Genomic DNA, 12,682 nt, shown 5'->3' on the forward strand with positions numbered 1-12,682 from the left:
TCAATATCATGGATCAACTCGCTGCTTGAAAAGACTCTTCCCACGTAGCCACTGTCGATACCGCTTATATCTCTTCTTCGCATAGTCCTCCCCAACAACAGTAAGACCTTCCTCAGAGACCTCCAAAAACTCAGCATAAGAAAGCATGTTCATCCCAGCCCTCTCCTCCAGCGCAGATTCCTCGACATTACACTTATTCGCATACTCCAGGAGATCGAGGTTGTAGCCGTGGTCTTGTAACGACGAAGCTGTCATTTCATCTTCGGATGTGACGACAAGCGGGACCTTTAGCGGGTGGTTTATGTACCGCTCGTATTCTTCTGCCTCGGCACTGGTGACAGATGGGCTCAGCGAGTCGCTAACTAGCTGGCCGAGGGTCCACTGGGCGATTTCCGCTTTGCTAGGAGTGGAATGGTCGTTTGGAGGGTCAATGGGCGGGATTCGGGATACATGGGGGATTTTAAAAGCAGGCTCTTTGATGATGCCCGTCAGAGGGGGTTGTTTCTCAGATGAGGGCGGTTGGTGGGCCCATGTTTTTGGGGATTCGGGTATTGGCATCGTGTTTGATGAGGCACGACTGCGGCTGGTGGATGGCTCTTGGATCTTGACGCTGCGCTGTGGTAGGCGTTCGCGTTGAATTTGCTCTGGGGGGATGCGAGGCACGAAGGGACTGAGATCGGGGACTGGGTGTCCTGGGCGAACTGGTGGTAGATAGCGGGACGTGGAGTTCATTTTCGAGGAAAAGACTTTGGACAGGTTGGACAGAGCGTGCGGTCGGTAATATTCCAGCCAGAAGTCATCGAAATGCGAGAGTGGCGCTTTGGGGTGGAATGGGAGGGGTGGGAATTCCCTGGGCCTTAGATTTTCTGGGGTGTACCAGGAGATGTAGCTGGATTTCTTTTTCTTGCCGTGATATTTGGGATCGGTGTGATGAAGATAGTAGTCGTTAGGAAGATCCCAAAGCATCGGAGTGCCCTGCGCAAATATGTAGTTTCCAAGAAAGAGATTGTATGCCTCTTGGCGCTGAGCATCAAGGAAAGAGTTGTTGTAATATCGCTTGAAGCTTTCCACCATATCACGGGAATGGCTGCTCCATTGATTGATCTTGCGGTAGGTAGCCATGGTGTTCACTAGATGTGATCCACCGTATTGAATGGCGATAGTATCTCCATGGTCATGCCACATGTTCGTAAAGAGATTAACAGCATCAGTATCATACTCCACTCTGGTGTCATCTATGACGCCAAGGGCATGGAGCTGATAGCCAAGTGCCCTCTTGCCAATGACGAATTGTGCAGCATTCGTTCGGTCAAGACAATCAATGCAGTTGGTTCTTGCGACGCCGTTCTGAAGCTGCAAGCCGGATTCAACATCATCTCCATTCTTGAAAAAGCCGATTTTGGGAATGATATCGCCTGCAATATCTTCCAACGTCTCAATAACATCTTGATCCCGGCTTTTTGCAGCGCGACTCATATCCCACGCCTCATAGATGAGCTTTTTATCCTCAGGAAGAAACTGGTTCAAGTAAGTCACTGCCTTCGTGAACTCTTTGAGAAGTATTGACTCTCTCGGAGTTCGTTCGCGAGATTTGACCAGGTTCAGAATGTAGATTGGAGCACCATATCTTCGAAATAAATCGTCGAAATGTAGTGCTGCCGCTGAGTAAAATGGATCCACGAGATTAAGCTCAATATCCGGTTTTGGTGATACCCCCGTGTTTTCTTGAGTCCAATGGAGAGGAATGCTCCCACGATGCTGAACATATGAAGTATAATGAGGGTTTGCATGAAGTCTTGGGCCAGCAGAATGGAACGACGTTGTTGTCTGTTCACATACAATCTGTTCTGTCTCTACATCATTGGCCACGTATCCCAGGTCATTTGCGCCTCGCTTGAGAAAACGCGCCCCAGCGAAAAATCGTGATCGACGGGCGATGATTGTGATGTAGACCATTCGTCCATAGACACTCATCTTTGACTGATCCACATATCCATGAATGATAGGTAGACACCATTCGTAGGGATTCTTGAGGGCCTCAGCGGCCGGGGAAAGGATGTGGTGGTTCCAAATGAACATGGAATGGTAATCATGCGAAGATGGTTGTGGATGACCATCCAGATGGGCCTCGCGATCCCGGCAGATATTATGCTGGAGCGTGTGAGTGATGTCGTAGGAATAGCTGAAATAGAAAGAACGCGACAAATCAAGATTGTTCAAAATTGCAATATACCGTGCCTCCTCCGAATGCTTCTCGGTCTTAGGATGCGAAGGTTCGGAGGTGGTCAATGGGATCAGCTCGGTTTCGTCAATCTGGTAGATATTGTGACCACCCAGCATCGCAACCTGGGTCCTCTTAGTAGCGAGTAGCATATAGTATGCGCCCGTGAATCGGATGAAGCCAAGTAATGCCCACGCACTGCACTTCTGATTCAACCCGCCAGAGCTCTTGTTGCCGTCATCGATTGCATCCAGCAACTGAACCATCTCTCTTTTGTTGTATATCACTTCGTCCTCAATAATACTCAACTCACCAGACTCCGAGGTCCGATCAATTTTCAAAATCCGAAAACGGGTCTCGGTAAGATTGATCCCGACCATGTAGAATCGGGTCGCGGTTTCGTACAGCGTGAATTTGTGCATACGGTTGATCCCTTCGTCCTCCGAGCTGTCTGAAGCTGATCGGTGTTTCTGCGCAAAGGTCGGCGAAGCCTCTCGTTCAAACGAAGTTGCTACCTGTGGCTCCTCATCTTCCCCATCCCCTTCCTCTTCCTCCTCAATCCGAGCTCCAGGTGGTTGGTTGTATGGCAACGGGAATTCTGATACGACCGAGGCGTCATCAGTTATTCCAGCATCATCAGTGCGCTCTATTCGCGAAGATGGTCTGGTGCTTGTCGTTTGGGTCGAATTCGGCCCCCCTGTGGTGTCTTGTTTCGCCAAATTCGGGTCTGAAGGGCCGGATGGAATTGGGAGGTGATCATCATGGAAAGGTGTGTCCTGGGACACTAGTCCGATGAGAGAAACATCATCAAAGCTCTCCATAGCTCAAGGGGCTTAAATCGACTCAAACTGCAGCCTGAAAAGCTGCATATCCAGGTACTTTCAGGTCAAAGGCGATGTTATGAAGTTCAAAGAGGGAGGTCCCACACATGACGTCGCCGTAAATAGCGGCCAACTGGTCATGAAGCCTATTTATAGGGCTAGTATATCTGATTGGGGTATGTATTTAATTTACTATATAACACAGCCTAGATGGCTTTTTCAAAGATATTTGAGTACATAAACATAAAGTCATCCTTTTTTGGTCTCTAGTTTTATTTCAACCCCTAGCCTTTATTACTACTGCTTAGGTGTCCATTGGGGCTCGATATGTGTATATTGACAGATATATGTATCTAGGCATATGATTTCTACAACCGTACAGTTCGTAGTTCCCACCTAGAGCTTTTGTGTACCATTTGCCATGATTATACTCCGCCTGGACATGATACAATTGATTCCAAAATTAGAAGGCCCTAGTACATTTAGTTTGTTATGTCACCTTTGCCTCACTTATCTTGCATACCTAGCTTGTTATCACTCTTCTCTCACTATCCTCTTGATTTCCTCTATCTTTTTCAAATACTCCTGGTATCTCAGCACAACAAATAGTTATGCCTAGGAAAAAGCGATACCGGGAAGAAGAACCAGTCATAGAGGATGCCAGTGAAAAAAGACGTAAACGACAAGTCCATATTCAAACTGTTCGGTCACAGTTTGAGATTTTATAGATCCAACCTACGTGGGTGAGCGAGGCAAATGCTTAGTGTGTAGTATTGTGTGGTCTGCAGCAACGATACAGAAATTGGAACGCTACCTTGTCCACTGTCCTGGAGCTGGAAGTCTCCGCAAGCCCACAACTGAGGAGACTCGCCCTCATTTCGATATTGGAAAAAAAGAGGGTTTTGTGGTTGAGTGAGCTATATGCCATCATTGTGTTTCCGAGATGACCTACAAACAGGGCCTTAATAAGCCCTTGATGGACTGCACTGGTCCAGGCCTGGATGCCACCTGGTTTAAACTGGGAACCATGCCTTGTTGTAGTTGTGGCAAAGACATCCCAAATCAGCAGTTCCACACACAGATGCAGTTGCGTACAGGTGATGCGCCGCTACTGCTGCAAGAAATCTTTTAGCAGACGAACAGAAGACTTACGGACGGCACTATGAAATGTGGAAATGTTTCCGCGAATGCGGCATAATAATACGTCAAAGTGAAAGATATGCTTACCTCGTAGTATGTACACGTTGGATTGGCATAGCTCCGATATTGATACTAGAATGCTAATTAGACTCATTGAAGCATACTTCTGTCGAGCCCTAGAATAGCCAGCTCCTGGGAAGATCGATTGTTGTTTTAGGCCAATCCTACCTAAGGGTCTAGAGTCTCAGTTGCAGGAACTCGTTATTTATGGGTGTGATGATAAGGAAGAGAGATGGACTCAGTTTTTTTTACGAGGAAATGTGCATAGTGGATAATGGGCTATGCGAAGAGGCTGAGGACGTGAAAGAGACGTCGGAGGACGAGGAGAATGAGGGGGACGAAAAGGGTGAAAAGTAGATGACAGTGAGGAAGAGATATCCTAAGGAGAAGTGCTAGGACTCGTCCGTTGCCGGTCTGGGTCTCTATTTCCGATGCTCTGGGGATCTTTCTGTTTGGCCGGACTGTTTGCTCGCCCATTACCCTTAACCCCCATCAGCCACTCGTCATATGGGAGTACCCTAGGAAGACCGCAACCTTGGAACTAAGGCGTCTCTGTTCCCGAAATTCGGATGGCAGATAGCCTAGGAGGGCAACTACCTAGCTCTGCCATACCCGGTCATTGACCAGACGACCTCGGGAGTGAACTACCTGACGTTTTCCTGCAGTTTTTGGAATCTCCCAATCTTCCAATGAGCCTTCCACAAATAAGGCATTGGGTGACCTCAATTGCCCGGATGGACTTACCTATGTTCCGAGGTCACTAAACGCCTTCTTCATCCATGAATGAAGACACCCGTGGGCTAACCTAGTTTTGGATTTGATATTCGTGCCTACATTGAACTCACGGTATACTGAACTAAATACTAGACATTATACCCGTGAATTTGATGCTACATGGAACCACGCGGTATGGGTATATGACATGTGAAATTTCTTGGGTTCCAAGCAGTGCATACTGTATTCAGTAAACATGAGGGACAGGGAGGGGAGTTTTTCAGTGAACAAGCCTTTTTATGAATTCTTATTCATGATCTTTACTTAATATTTAGGAGGGCTTGATAGTGTCTGAAACGGGGGGGGGGGGGGGGGGGTAGCAGGACGGGAAACATGATTTCTGTTGTTGCACTTATATATACAATTCGAGCAATGTACCCTCTCAACTTCTAATTCGAAGTATCTGCTGTACAATGCGCGATTACCGATTAATATATCGAAAATTGAGACCACGGAGCCCCAGATCAAACCAAAACCCTCCTCAACCCCTCGGTGCCTCCAAGCACTCTCCTCCCTGTGACAGGACACCTCCCTTTGCCACTCTCCCATTTCCCCGATCGCTTGCGGGGGCCTTCTTCGGAGTCGTCTCCACTCGGACTCTTCTTCATCTCTTCGTCATCGCCTGTAATCTCCTCTTCCCACGGTGCGCCAGCGCCCTCGCCGGCCATAAAATCCAGTTGGCGCTGGTGCTCACCGTTCAGCCAGTGGAAGATGCACACATAACAGAACACATATCCCGTCTGGCAAGCAGTCGGATTTACGAGCGCACCCATGCAAACAGGGCAAGTGTTGGCGCTCGAGGGATCAGCCGGAGGCAAAGATACCGTGTAAATAGGAAGGTAGGAAGTCGCGGAGACGGGGGGTTGATGGCGACGAGGAGGCTTGAGTGCTGGTTTCAGATCGCTGGCGGCGCTCTTCTTCTCCTGCTCGGCCTGCTTCTTGGCCTTTTCTTTCTCGTCTTGGATTGACGATTTCCGTCGTTCCGCAGGAGAAGTCAAGCCTGCCACAACGGGGGCGGGGAGATCCAGAACCTCACTTGCCTTACGGGCGAGTTGGCGAGAGAAATCACTTGCATGCCACCATTCTAAGAACTTGAGGGCAAAGATCGACGCAGGAAGGAAGTAGCGCAGCGAGCCCAAGAGCTGGGTGTGAAGGTTCTGGGGACTAAGGAGACCCAGCAGACCTCCGCCGGGTCGCTGGGATCGCCCGGTGCTGGGGCCAGGCTTGGGATCTAGCACTGCGGCGATGGCGCGGTGGTCTGCGGTGCCGAGGCGGCGGATGCGCGTACCGATAAGCCACAGGAACGGGGAGGAGTACTTTGTGTTGTCGAAGAGGTAGGCGAGGTTAAATGCCAAAACGGAGAAATAGTATGCTGCATTCACGGATGGGTATACATTGCGCAGGAACCATTTGTAGTAGAAGAAGAGGCGCTGGCGCAGCGACGGGTTGGCCGGCAGATCGTCGCTGGGGTTATATCGTGGGCCGCTGCTGGTGACCAGGGATGCATGTGGCGCAACATGGATGTCGTATCCTTCGTCTAATTTGGATTTCAGGTAAGGAATGCCAACCATGATGAGCAAGTTCTTCCAGATATCCGTCGAGTGTAGCTTGAGAGCCTCGCGGACGGGGCCTGCGGCGCCGACCTGGGCGCGCGGGATCTCGCCATTCTTAGTGCGGAGAACGCGCTCACGTTTCAGGGAATAAAAGTTCTCTGTGAAGGAGCCGCCGAATGTTCGCAGGTAGTAGCGTTCGACTATTAATGAAAGGAGGGCGTAGACTTCGTCATATGAGTTGAGGATCCGAAGGAGATAGCGCGGGTGGCGGTGTGTTGCGACTGCGAGAAGATAACGCAAAGACGGAGGAAGGAGATCGGAGAGCTGTTGCTCAGCGAGAAGTTCTGTTGTCGAGCAAGATCTCCGCGTTAGCGATTCCAGTTATGTATGGGGGTGCTTCCCGTTTCTGGGGCGAGTCTCCATCTCCGCGGGGAAGCATCAATCGACTTACCGAAAAGCGATGGCTTGTGCTCGTCGAACTCCTGTTGAAGACTAGGAAGGTACTCCATCGTCAGGAGTGTCAATCATCCTTAGCGGGGTGATGTATGGAGAGAGATGGACAGGAAGAGTCGCCGGAACCAAGTGATCATATGCCGAGGCTCAACTTATCCGAGCTGACTACTCCGTACTCTGTGCATCACTCCAGAGCACTGGGCGGGAGATCCATCCATGCCCTAGATCATCGGAGATCTAATAACTTCAATATTTAATATTAAACACGCATAGTAATATTGTACACTAGAGAATATATGCTAAATTATTTTACAAATTGATCCTTCATTTAATTTTCCCGAGCAAGTGCCTCCTGGCACTCAGTCCAGAGCGGCATGTAGAAGCTTGGAGACGCTCCTTCATCTCGGTTCTGGAGTGTCGGATCTGCCACCAAAATACAATGCATAATGGCTGTCACAATCGGACCCTGAAGCAAAATGGCAGGGGACTCTCGATTCATCAATGGTACCCCCGTCGACAGACACTCGCGCGCTCGCACTTCCTCACCCAACTCGGCATGCAACTTGAACAGCTGCACGTAATCCTCTTGTGTACGATTGGCACCTTTCAAGGGAAACTGACGCCACAGTCGCCAGAAGCCGTCGTAATCCCCGCATTGGAATAATGTCACCATAAGCTGACGCGCGTCTACCGCGTCAAATGGAACGTTGGCCGCCGCGAGTATCTTGGACAGTCGGGACAAGATCTGTTTCTGAGACTCGGTTTGTTGAACCACAGACGAAATTGGAGGACTTTCTTCTGGGCGCAATTGGTTCAGGCTCGAAATTGCTGGGTTGGGTGCACAGACTGCTTGATAGAGTATATTGAAAATTTTCATGTTCAAAATCGGCACACCACGGAGACTCAAGCGATCCAGCACTAACAAAGCAAGCTCCATGTCGGCCTTTGGGGAATGGGGTTCAGATTGCTCGGTGATAACACCCGCTGTTCTCGGCGTTAGAAGCGCAGAAACAACATCGAATCCAAGGTCATCCGGAAGGTCATACCCGTCGCGAAGAAAATCAGAGAATGTGCTAAAAAGGGCATCCTTGGTGTAAGCTGGGTGTTGCCGAGACACAGCAATGGAAAACAACTTTAAACGAAAAGTAGCTTTTTCCTGTGCAGAAAAGCGCGAGGCGTGGTTGGTATAGAAGAGCCGTAGAAAAAGAGTGGACTGGCGATCATTTGGGCCGCTCCCAAGGTCATTTCGTGCACTATCAGCTGGAAGTTCAGTGAGAATCTGAAGCAAAGACGTCGGTGTCAATTGGGACGCAACTGCTGCTGCGCCGCCTGGAAGTCTGGAAGACGAAGTTCCCATGCCAGCAAAATCGGTTTCTAAACCAGGCTCGGCGGAATTCATGGCAGATAATTCGAGTCTACGCATGGTATGAAATCCTCTCCTTTGGCCAGGAGTGGAGCCAAATCCATCGGACATAGACCTGGGGGGAGCAGCACCAGTCTTGGAGAAATCTTCTGTGCTCTCCCGGATATTCCTGCGTCCTTCGCGGGCTAAAGTAGCCTCCCATAGACCATCAAGGTCAACATCAGCCCGCTTCTCCTCGGTGAAGATCTGGACAACCACACTAGTCCCAAGGTCAAGATTACCAAAACCTTCAATTCCAACATCGCTCAACTGGGTCGTAGTAGCACCTTTGTCCACCATCCCCGCATTTACACAGATCCATCCTGTGGTGATTCCATCATCCTTTTCGTCAATCATTGCGCCTGCTGCACTCGCGGCGCGTGCTCGTTTAGCCTTGCGGCGGAGTTTGATTTTCAACTCGTTGCGTCCAAGCAAGCCATCGGCGTAGGGAGACAGTTTGTACTGACTTCTCAGCCAGCGACAGAGACGATCCGCAGACACGTTTAAATGCTTCACACTGCGAGCAGTTCCAATGATCATGATGACATTGGCACCGAGAGCTGCAGGGATTTCGAGGCCGCGTAGGTCAAAAAGCTTGAGACTATCCAAGCCTAAGTCCTTATACGTATACTCCAAAAGAGTCGAGAGCATCTCTGGCGAATCGTCTGGGATCTGGGGAAGATGGGCTTCGGTCAATGGGCGCTCTTTAATGATCGGCGCCTCTTCCTGTAGATACCAGGGGACATGCTGTGATGAAGCTGACGGGCTGCGCGTATTATTTTCCAACTGTGCTGATGGCTCTTCTGGTTCAGACAGAAGACTGTTAAGCTGGTTCGAAGTTGGAGGGCGATCAGATTGTAGCGAAGTTACGGCGGAGAAAGTTCTAGGGTTGGAGATAGGAGAGGATCGTGGCATTGGGATACCAGAGATAGAAACAAAGGATCGTAGCACATACTGCCGACAATTCTGGCATGCAGCCCCTCGTAAGAGAGCCCTGCTCATGGTGACGGTTAGATTGGGAAAAGAAATGGGGAACTTGAGTTCTTCGAACAGTTCAGTTCTTGATTTGCTCCCATCCGTGATATCAGATAACAGGAGCAAACACTGCAAACAGCTGAGTCATCAGAAAAAAGATTCAGGTGGGGGGGAATTATCACAAATCCACGATGCTGTAATTCTGCGGCTTTTCAATACCCTGGTGATTTTTTCAGTATTGGGTTCTGATTTCTGATTCTCAATACTCATCAAGATGTCTATGGATCTGGATGCCCCCGTCTATTTCGAGCAGCAGGAGAAAGTCGCAGCAACGTGAGTTCTTATCGCAACTTTTTTTCTGCCTATTCCTCCCCACCATCTGAGCCCTTTATTAACTTTGATCTCTCTTAAGCATCTTGTGTTGCAACTGTGGCGCTGCCATCGATGGAACACTCTCGGCTGGAGCCTTATGTTCTGATTGCATTCGTCTGACTGTCGATGTTGCCGGAGGTGTATGTATAACTCTATCCATTGGTGGGCTTTTCAAAAGAAGCCTTTCTACACAACTATAATCTGTTCCAGCTGACCTGGACTCCCTTTGAATTATAGGTTCAACGCGAAGCGGTGATTCACTGCTGTAGGGATTGCGAACGGTGGTTGCAGCCCCCCAACAGCTGGGTCGTTGCAGCTCTTGAGTCGAAGGAACTACTCGCCATTTGTCTACGCAAGCTCCGTGGTCTGAACAAAGTCCGAATCATTGACGCTAGTTTCATTTGGACGGAGCCCCATTCGAAGAGATTGAGGTTGAAAATCACCATCCAAAGTTAGTTTTACCCTACTGATGCAGGTCAAAGTATCCGGCAATTCAGCACAACTACCCATCTAGCCTTGGGATCAAAGCTAACAACCTACAAGCGGAGGCCTTCCAAGGCACTATCATTCAGCAACAATTTGAGGTTGAATATGTTATTGCTAATCAACAATGTCCTGGGTACGCAATTTATTGACCACCTCCAACCCACCCCCTCCCCCCTTCCCCTCTTCGCTCCTCATCTTCCCCAACACCCGCCAAAACTATACAACATTGAAACTAATTCCCTGCAGTTGTCAGAAGAGTTATACGCACCATAGTTGGGAAGCATCTGTGCAGGTCAGACAGAAGGTCCCTCACAAGCGGACCTTTTTGTACCTGGAACAGCTTATCCTCAAACACAACGCCCACAAGGATACCGTCAACATCAAGGAAGTGAATGAGGGTCTTGATTTCTTCTTTGCAAAGAGAAACGAAGCCGAGCGTATGATTTCATTCTTATCAGGTCGGTTTTTTCCTCTTTTCCTAATAGGCGCAAGTCTGCTAACAGCTACCAGGCGTCGTACCATGTACAGTCAAGAAGAGCCATGAATTAATTTCAATGGATATCCATACTTCGACGAGCAGCTATAAGTTTAATTTCTCAGTTTCTATCATCCCTATCTGCAAGGATGATCTGGTTGCCCTGCCGATTAAGCTAGCCCGCTCATTGTCTGATATAAGCCCACTCGCTATCTGCTACCGGGTAGGCACGTCTATCAATCTTATGGACCCTTGCACTCTCCGGACAACCGATCTTCCTACGAGCACTTACTGGCGCCAACCATTCCCGAATCTTGCAGATACCACTGAGCTTAGGGAATTCATTGTCTTGGACATTGAATCCACCGGCCACTCTAATGGCCGGTACCTCCTATCTGAGGCCACAGTTGCTCGCGCTTCAGATCTAGGATCTAACGATACCACCTATTTCACACGGACTCACCTCGGTGGTGTTCTACACGTGGGTGACTCTGTTCTCGGATATCACTTGTCAGGAACCCAGTTCAACAATGATCAATTCGATGCAATTGAGAACAGCAACCAGTACAGCTCAACAATCCCGGATGTGGTCCTTATCAAGAAGCACTACGTCCGCAGCAAGAAGTCCAAGGCTCGCAGCTGGCGTTTGAAGCGCATGGCTCGCGAGCACGAAGAGGAGGCGACTGCTGCTGTAGTCAATGTCCCCACAACCAAGCGCCAGGAGCAGGAGCAGGCCAGGATGGAACAAGATTACGAAATGTTTTTGCGTGACGTCGAGGAAGACGAGGAGCTTCGCCAAACGCTTGATCTGTACAAGAACCGACAATACAAAGTCAGGGCAGACCAGATGGACGAGGATGGCGATGATGAGATGGACGAAGATGGAAACGCCGTGCCGAAAATCAACATGGATGAACTGCTTGATGACTTTGATGAATTGAACATGGAGGACAACTAGTAACAATTCGAATGTTATCATTGATGATCATGGCACTGGTTGGCGTTTGTGTTTTCTGGGTTTCAATCAACAAAAAAGTTCATTATTTCCAAATTGATACACTCGATGTACAGCATGCAGGTACAAACCATTGAATTCTTATTCCAGGACATAGTTATACATCTCTCTTTATAGACTTATCTAGAGAAAAATCAATTGCTTCAGATGAAAATGAATCAAAGTATATAAATTCGAGCACAAAGCCGGTTCCAAGGTAAAAATTATGAAGATGGGTTGAGAGTAGATTGTAGGAGTGTTGGTTAGAAAAGTAGCATTTTCTAGGGCTATATTTGTGGTCGCAAAGCATTAGAGACGTTTGACAAGCCACTATTCGCTCCCTACTCGTAGTGTATGGACCTTTTATTGAATTTTACAACAATGATTAGGGTAAATTTAACGTTTGTTATTATGAGGAAGTAAAAAGAAGAAGATTGCCATAAGATCAGAATAGAAGGATGTGTCGAGAATCTAGAATTCGAGAACTTGAAGCGAGAACGCGACGGGTTATAAACAATGTTTACTATTAAACCTTAGGATATATCATCAGAAATTTAATGCGATATTGACTAGAGAGATAAATGGAAGGTCCAGTACAAAATCCTCTCAATTTCTTACTTACCAGAGAGAACACCCAGGATCAAAACGACAGTTGCTTAGGGCAGAGCGATTGACAATGCGAGTGTCTATGTTGTACATTTTTTATGTACAAGGTGGATAATGACCATTGCCACCTTCCATCCCCTACTCAAAGAGAAAGGAGTTGAGTTTGAAGCAGAACAAACAAGTGTATTGTTCGAGATACTAGAGCCGTGATTGTGTATTTGCATCACCATTAGGATGAATTTAGTACTGAATGGAGTCTACAGGGAGAAAAGAATGTCGAATTTCAGTCAAATGTACTCATCAACATCAGAATGTTACATTTTGGTGAATGATATTAGAAGACCGGGCTG

At 48.3% G+C, this 12,682-nt stretch overlaps 4 protein-coding genes across 4 annotated transcripts; 1 reads left to right on the forward strand and 3 right to left on the reverse strand.

Moving 5' to 3' along the window:
- Positions 1 to 6: 6 nt before the first annotated feature.
- N7479_011179 (phosphatidylinositol-3,5-bisphosphate 5-phosphatase) lies at positions 7 to 3,042 on the reverse strand (the record flags this gene model as incomplete). The annotated part of the gene is made up of 1 exon (XM_057258870.1): positions 7 to 3,042. The coding sequence occupies one exon, from the start codon at positions 3,040 to 3,042 to the stop codon at positions 7 to 9; it is 3,036 nt and encodes a 1,011-aa protein (XP_057106328.1).
- A 2,438-nt stretch (positions 3,043 to 5,480) lies between these two features.
- pex12 (ubiquitin-protein ligase peroxin 12) lies at positions 5,481 to 7,078 on the reverse strand (the record flags this gene model as incomplete). The annotated part of the gene is made up of 2 exons (XM_057258871.1): positions 5,481 to 6,913; positions 7,021 to 7,078. The coding sequence occupies 2 exons, from the start codon at positions 7,076 to 7,078 to the stop codon at positions 5,481 to 5,483; spliced, it is 1,491 nt and encodes a 496-aa protein (XP_057106329.1).
- A 272-nt stretch (positions 7,079 to 7,350) lies between these two features.
- Positions 7,351 to 9,426, reverse strand: N7479_011181 (RsfS/YbeB/iojap family protein; the record flags this gene model as incomplete). Its single annotated transcript, XM_057258872.1, has 1 exon — positions 7,351 to 9,426. One exon carries the CDS (start codon positions 9,424 to 9,426, stop codon positions 7,351 to 7,353), a length of 2,076 nt encoding a protein of 691 aa, XP_057106330.1.
- A 247-nt stretch (positions 9,427 to 9,673) lies between these two features.
- N7479_011182 (ribosome-binding protein NMD3) lies at positions 9,674 to 11,690 on the forward strand (the record flags this gene model as incomplete). Its single annotated transcript, XM_057258873.1, has 6 exons — positions 9,674 to 9,732; positions 9,812 to 9,911; positions 10,009 to 10,222; positions 10,315 to 10,390; positions 10,504 to 10,715; positions 10,768 to 11,690. The coding sequence occupies 6 exons, from the start codon at positions 9,674 to 9,676 to the stop codon at positions 11,688 to 11,690; spliced, it is 1,584 nt and encodes a 527-aa protein (XP_057106331.1).
- Positions 11,691 to 12,682: the final 992 nt, after the last annotated feature.

This window comes from Penicillium vulpinum (genome assembly GCF_028829585.1).
Source record: "Penicillium vulpinum strain IBT 29486 chromosome Unknown utg000004l_segment0_segment0, whole genome shotgun sequence".
NCBI lineage: Eukaryota > Fungi > Ascomycota > Eurotiomycetes > Eurotiales > Aspergillaceae > Penicillium > Penicillium vulpinum.